The following is a 7,576-nucleotide window of genomic DNA, read 5'->3' on the forward strand; positions in this document are numbered from 1 at the left end:
GTAAACTCAGCATACTTTCCCCCCCAGCTGTATGGAAGACTATCAAAAAGTTGCACAGAATTACCTTATGTATTTTTCTGTTGGAACAAATGAATATACTGTTGTTACCATCACAATCCAGGTATGTGCCTATTATCCTAAAAGTTTTCTGGGAGGCAGAAAACTTTTTAAAAAATATATTTAATTGATTTTATTTTTAAAATACATGACAGTGGAATGCATTATAATTCTTATTACACATATAGAGCACAATTTTTCATATCTCTGGTTGTATATAAAGTATGTTCACACCAATTCATGTCTTCACACATGCACTTTGGATAATGATGTCTATCACATTCCACCATCATTGCTAACCCCCTACTCCCCTCCCTTTTCCTCCCACTCCTCTGCCCTATTTAGAGTTTGTCTATTCCTCCCATGCTCCCTCTCTCCTTACCCCATTATGGATCAGTCACCTTATATCAGAGAAAACATCCAGCATTTGTTTTTTTGGGGATTGGCTAACTTCACTTAGCACTATTTTCCCCAATGCCATCCATTTACCTGCAAGTGTCGTGATTTTATTCTCTTTTATTGCTGAGTAACATTCCATTGTGTATATACACCACATTTTTTAATCCATTCATCCACTGAGGGGCATCTAGGTTGGTTCCACAGTTTAGCTATTGTGAATTGTGCTGCTATAAACATTGATGTGGCTGTGTCCCTGTAGTGTGCTGTTTTTAAGTCCTTTGGGTATAGACCAAGGAGAGGGATAGCTGGGTCAAAGGGTAATTCCATTCCCAGTTTTCCAAGGAATCTCCATACTGCTTTCCATATTGGCTGCACCGGTTTGCAGTCCCACCAGCAATGTATGAGTGTGCCTTTTTCCCCACATTGGGAGGCAGAAAACTTTAATGATGTTTAAACTGTGACCTAAAGGATATAAAGGAACTAGCAAGGTGAAGAATTTGGAGAAAGCATTCAAACAAAAAAGAAAAAAACCTATTTGGGTCCCTGAGCTTTTCATGCTCTAAGAATGATCCAAAGGCCTGTTAGATCAGGAGAATGGTGAATGAGAGGAATGGCAGTAAGCAGGAATCTGAAAGAGAGAGGAGGGCAGGGGGCAATGACAGAACATGTAAACATCTCATTTTGTGTGTGTGTGTGTGTGTGTGTGTGTGTGTGTGTTTGTTTTTATATGATCATTAGAGAATGGATTAGAAGAAGGCAAAAGAAGAGGCAAGAAAAGTTAGAATGGTATGGTAGCATTTCAATCAAGTGAGGATGATGCCTTGGATTAGTGCTATAGGGAGAGCAGAAATTAGCAGAAGACAGTGTGCTGCAGACACATTATAGTAATAGAACTGACAGGACCAATTATTATACAATAAATGGACAGTTAATCCCTGAGTTTGTGTTGGGAAAAAGCCAGACAATAGATAATTGGTTTAACTAGATAGGCTCACATCACACTGACCTTATTTGCAATAAATTGGCCAAACCTGAAATCTGAATTAAATGGGCTAATCATGTTCATATATTAAAAAGTTACTTTCTGGGCTGAGGTTGTAGCCCACTGGTAAAGCACTTGCCTGGCCCATGTAAGGCACTGGGTTCAATCCCCAGCACCACATAAAAATAAATAAATAAAAATAAAGATATAGTGTCCCATCTACAACTAAAACAAAATTTTTTAAAGTTACTTTCTGAGTCCCTTTATTATTATTAAGATCAACATTAATAATTCATTTAAAACTCCAACAGCAAAAGAGGTACAAATTTGAGACCTAGGGAATATGGTGGGAAATAAACTCTGGTCCTAGTAGCACAGGAGTATTAAGTAATTGTCTCTAACACCTATACAGTACTTACTAAGTGTCTATGTACTTTTTATATATGATCATGTATTCCTCAATAAATTTGAGGAAGCACTATGTTATACTCATCACTCCCCTGTTGCAGATGAAGAAATTGAGACAGGGAGAGCCAAATAACTAGTAAGTATCTGAGTCAGGCTTTAAATTCAATCCATCTCTAGAATTCATGCTTTTAACTATCACCTATGAATTGTTCTAAAAGCAGAATCTTTATCATCAATTTTGTCTTACCTAATTTTACTCATATCATCGAACTCTTCCTAAGGTAAGTCCACAGACCAACTATTTTATACATTTACTATATGAGATACACAATCAATGGACACTTGTACAAGAAAAACTGTTTTGGCCAAGAAATTTTAAATTCAATTCATAGCTGAGAATGAATTTACTCACTTTAGTTGATATTTCAACCTCTTCAGATATGAATACCTCTTCAATCTGGACTGCATCTCTGGGAAAAAACCCAAAGTTCTTTCCTTTCTATCAAAATGAAGAACAAAAATTACCAAGGAAGAGTGATCAAAGCAATAATAACTATTGAGTCTGATTTTATACCATGTCCTTGGCTTTTATCTAAGTCAAATCACAAAACATTAATTGGCTATCAAATACCATCTAAAAAAATGAGTAAAACCATATTCTTTTATTATTCAAAAGAATAACATTAATTTAAGAACATACTGAGCCAAACTCTAAAATTCTACTGTTTCAAACAAAAACTACACCATATAATCATACTCTCCTCCTCTCTCTCTCTCTTTCATTCTCTCCCTCTGTTCTTTAATGATCTTGTTGAACAGGTCAACCATAGACTTACACTAGTAGATATGGAATATAAAAAGGCAAGGCAGTGGCGGCAATAGCCATGGTAGACAGAGCTGTGACATAGTCAACATTTTCAAGATGTAATGCTCAGGGAAGAGCCACAGATAGATTCATTAAAATAGTAAAGGCCCAGGAGTCATCAAGATAAGATTTAGTCCAATTCAACTTCCCTGGGATTGACTTGGTAACAGAGATTCTCTTAACCTGGCTCAAGCACATGCAAGATGTTGCCCTTCTAGAAATGTCAGTGTACTAAGAGTTTGCGCCAAATAAAAAAACTTACTTGCTTTGGTCCTCTAATCCAGCACTGTTACAATAAAAGTGTCTCCCAGTTATTATTTTATTTTTCATAAAAACACATGAACCTTGCTTCCCTAAGCTACCAACCTTTCTCATGATCTTTTCAAAAACAACTCAACCCTTTGTTTAGAAAAACAAGATAATCCCATTAACTAAAACTTTCCAGTCCCTCCCCAACTTGACATGGCAACACTAACAGATAGCTGGAATTGCCTACCCACCCCATAATCTACAACAACACCCCTAAAGTCTCCCCAAATAAAAATAAAAGCTAAGTTTAAAATATATGCATGTTATACAAAAAATAATTTCAAGGCATTCTCTTTGTCTTCCATCTCAATCAGACTATCTTTCCAAAAGCCTCTTTTATGGAAATATTGGAACCACCAATGAACATAACCACTTTTGTTTGTTTAAATGTTAGGGGCTTTTAATATTTTTACAATACTTTGAAATCCCAGAGTTCCTTTAAAGGTAAAAAATAAGCATCCTTGTCTAAGTTGGTTATTTATTCTGTATTCAGTTCATAAGTCTGATTACTTACACTTCCTGCCCACAAATCTTCTCTTTGTCCTGCAAGTTTAACATAAACAGATATTTCTTCTCCCTTAGTGAAGTTCAGGAATAGGCAATCAGGTCCTGTGTAATCTCTCATGGCTACAACTCTGCTTATTAAAGCTATGTAAACATAAAAAGAAAAACATACTTTAAATTAAAATGTTATTTTTCCTTCTTCCATTTTGCTCTCCTCTAATCCATTCTATATATTTACAAATGCTAATTCTTTTATGTCATTTATGGTCACAAAAACCTATATACATCTCTCACAGCACATAGCCTCAAACCCAGGTATTTTGGTTTGGTATTCAAGGACATCAATGATCTAGTCCCCCTTCCCTATTTAAAAAGATCTCCTTCCTATTACTTTAAAACACAGACTTAGGGCTACAATCAAGGTTATAAAACCGTTGTCCCTGGAATATTTCATTACCATTATCCAATCTGCTGAAAAGGAAAGTTAGTTTTCTTTCTTGTACCTACTATATTTCCAAACATTATGATAACCACTTTCATTTTATTTATTAAATCCTCAAAACAGGTCTGTAAAGAAATCTTGGTCTAACAAGTGAGCCTTTAGTTGAGGCTTAGAGAATTGGTCATACAACTCTGGTGGAGCCAGATGTGCATTGACATTCCCTCCCTCCCTCCCTTTCTTTCACTGCAGCACCACCTTTCTTATTCTGAGCTTCTATTTCTGCTCTTGGATCAGCCTAGAAGCCCTCCCAAACTGGCCATGGTGACATACACCTGTAATCCCAGCAACTCAGAGGTTGAAGCAGAAGGATCACAAGTTTGATGCCAGCCTCAGCAGCTAAGGGAGACCCTCAGCAACTTAACTAGACCTTGTCTCAAAATAAAAAATTGAGCTAGGGTTGTGGCTCAGTGGTAGCGCGCTTGCCTAGGATGTGTGATGCACTGGGTTTGATTCTCAGCACCACATACAAATAAATAAAGGTCCATCAACTACTAAAAATTATTTTTTTAAAAATTGAAAGGGCTGGGAATGTGGCTCAGTGTCAAAGCACCTGAGTTTAATCCTTGAATCAAAAAACAAAAAAAGAGGGGGCTGGAATGGGGCTCAGTGGTAGAGTGCTTGCCTAGTATGTGTGCAGCATTGGGTTCAATCTCAGCACCATGTATAAATAAGTAAATAAAATAAAAGTCTATCAACAACTAAAAAATATTAAAAAAAAAAAGAAAGAAAGAAAAGAAATTCTTCTCTATCTCTACATGCTTCACTCATATCCTAATTCCTCTCCAAGGCAGTCCTAATCATTTAGCCTATTCTGATTTCCCTTTCTCTGATCTTCATCATTCTATGTATTTACAAATGCTAATTCTTTTATGTCATTTATGGTCACAAAAACCTATATACACTTCCCACAGCACACACCCTCAAGCCCAGGTGTTTTGGCTTGGTATTCAAGGACATCCATGATCTAGTCCCCCTTCCCTATTTAAAAAGATCTCCTTACTATTACTTTAAAACACAGACTTAAGGGGCTGGGGATGTGGCTCAAGCGGTAGTGCACTCCCCTGGCATGCATGCGGCCCGGGTTCGATCCTCAGCACCACATACAAAGATGTTGTGTCCGCCGAGAATTAAGAAAAAATAAATAAATATTAAAATTCTCTCTCTCTCTCTCTCTCTCTCTCTCTCTCTCTCTCTCTCTGTCCCCCTCTCTCTCACTCTCTCTTTAAAAAAAAAAAAAAAATCTGTTAAAAAAAATTCTCTGTCTCATTGAAAAAACAAAAACAAAAAAAAACCCCACAAACTTAGGGCTATTACTCTTATTGTGTTATATCACTATTTGCTATTTTATATTGATATGTCTTGTTATCATTAAGTAGAATGAATATGGGTAGGCAACCACCTACCCCCCAGACCCAGCACATAGTATAGACCCTCAGTAACTATGAACCATAACTACATATGCTAGAATCATACAAGGCAATGTGCATGCATTAACTATCATAATGATACTAACATGTAAAATTTTTAAATATTTTAAAGCCATACAATTAAAGTTAAAATAACCTTATAACTTACTAAATGTTGGAGTGTAATTTTTTCATGTTCTGTCAGGCCCCAAGGATACTAAAATGGGTTATATTACAGCATAAATAGGGGAAGAGGGTTTATTATTATAATATGCTATTTAATATACTTCTTTGCATATTAAATTATTTACCCAAAGCTTGAGAAAAATGTTTACTCATAAAAATGTTACTTATAAATTATTCATGTTTACATTAATAATATTTTGCACTGCTAAAAATATGTATGTTGCAAATTGGACATAAATCACATATTGGAAAGAAAGAATTTTCAGCAACTATACTATATGAGGATTCATTTACTTTAAACATAATGCTAATAACACAAAAAATAAGTTCTCAAACAATAAAATGGAAATTAATTTTTCCTCACAGTAAATCAAAAAAGTTTAATGGTATTTAATAGTATAAAATTATATTTATATTGTAAGATTTACTTCAATACTTTTATATAATAAATACAGAAATGATTAATATTTGATAAAGTTTAGACAGATTTTTTGAAATAAAAAGTTTTTTAGAAAATTTATGAGAATCATATGAAATAGAAACTAAATAGTAGAAATTTTATAAATAAAGAACTATCCAACGGCCTGATATCTTTTTTATTCAAATCAATTATATTTATCTTTTTAAAAGAACTGATTAATTTGTGTTTGAGGTATGGATTTATATTATTTAACTCTGATATACTTCTGTATCAATCTGATATTTGTCCTTTGTATGCTTATATTAAACATTATTAAAAAAAATGCTTTTCTTCCAGAATTTTTCTTTTATACTGGGCTATACTTATAATTCAAATATTTCACAATTATATTAAGGTTCATTTTTTATCACAAATGCCCACAAAAAAACATTTATGTGATTTCAGAGCCTCAATTTAAGAGTAGAATGAAAAGAAAAATGAACTTACTTTCACATTCCACGTCACCACATTTTTTAAGTTCTGCCAGCAGTTTTGTACCCTCCAGGTACTTTGTCAGTGAAATAACCAAAAGAAGGATTCTGTGAACAGCAAGTACCGCCATGCTAAAACAAGAAACCAGGAATTCCAAATGAGATCTAAACCAGTTATTTAGGTTGTAGACAAGCCAGCCAAAACAGGAGATATTCTACTGTCTTCATTAAACAGCAAAGATCTTTTGGTTTTTAGTCCCCTGATAGCTACATTTTTCTATCTGTGTGTAAGTTTAACTTGAGTAAACACTGTGTTCTCAATCTGTGGTATCCAGATAATACGTAAGGCTTAATAATTAACAGAGGATTGTAGTTGGACTAATGTCTCATAAAGGCAGCCCATGTACAACAGTCTCATTTAAAGGTACCTTACATTTGACAGGACAGTTCTCAAGCGGACCTTCACAAAAACAGTTACAGTCTTTGGGTAGATTAGTCAACAAGTACAAACCAAGTATTTGCTACATGAAAATCCCAGCCTCAACAGACAAAGTATATAGTTTTAAGTAGAAACAGCAATATAATGAAAAGTATCTGAAAAAAATTTCTATTTTAATATTTTAAAAAGCTCTTCAGTGTTACTATGAAACTATAACTGTGTTTAGCTAAGAGTAATATTTAAAATGTAGTAACTATTCACTGTTTCATGTACCATCTTAAGTATGTAGATACATGATCTGATTTAACCTATACCAACTCTACTGGGTAGGCAATATTATCATCTCCATACTTGCATATGAGGGAATTTAGGCACATAGAGACACTCTAAGTCCCAATGTCATATAGCATGGAGAAGAAATTTAAACCTAGGTATTGTGATACTTCACACTGGTAACCATGGTGATTTACCACCAAGAATCAAGCTTGACAGAACTAAGACAAATGCCCAGCACCTGAGAAATCTAACGTGAAGGACTTTTGCTTTCAAAGTTCTAAAAAAGGAAGTATTTGTTTTTCAAAATCAATAATAGGTACAAAGCCTGATCTCTCAGAGCTAAGATTTTTAC

General features: G+C 34.5%; 1 protein-coding gene across 1 annotated transcript in view; it reads right to left on the minus strand.

Moving 5' to 3' along the window:
* MIA2 (MIA SH3 domain ER export factor 2) overlaps nucleotides 1-6,640 on the minus strand; it is a gene marked incomplete at its 5' end in the record, with an annotated part of 115,047 nt that extends 108,407 nt beyond the window's left edge. The window contains 3 exons of the mRNA XM_081291704.1: nucleotides 2,259-2,345; nucleotides 3,535-3,668; nucleotides 6,526-6,640. Of these exons, the coding sequence (XP_081147830.1) occupies nucleotides 2,259-2,345; nucleotides 3,535-3,668; nucleotides 6,526-6,640 (336 nt within the window). The remainder of the gene's footprint in view (nucleotides 1-2,258; nucleotides 2,346-3,534; nucleotides 3,669-6,525) is intronic.
* Nucleotides 6,641-7,576: the final 936 nt, after the last annotated feature.

This window comes from Spermophilus citellus (assembly GCF_964194105.1).
Source record: "Spermophilus citellus genome assembly, chromosome: 4".
Classification (NCBI taxonomy): Eukaryota; Metazoa; Chordata; class Mammalia; order Rodentia; family Sciuridae; genus Spermophilus; species Spermophilus citellus.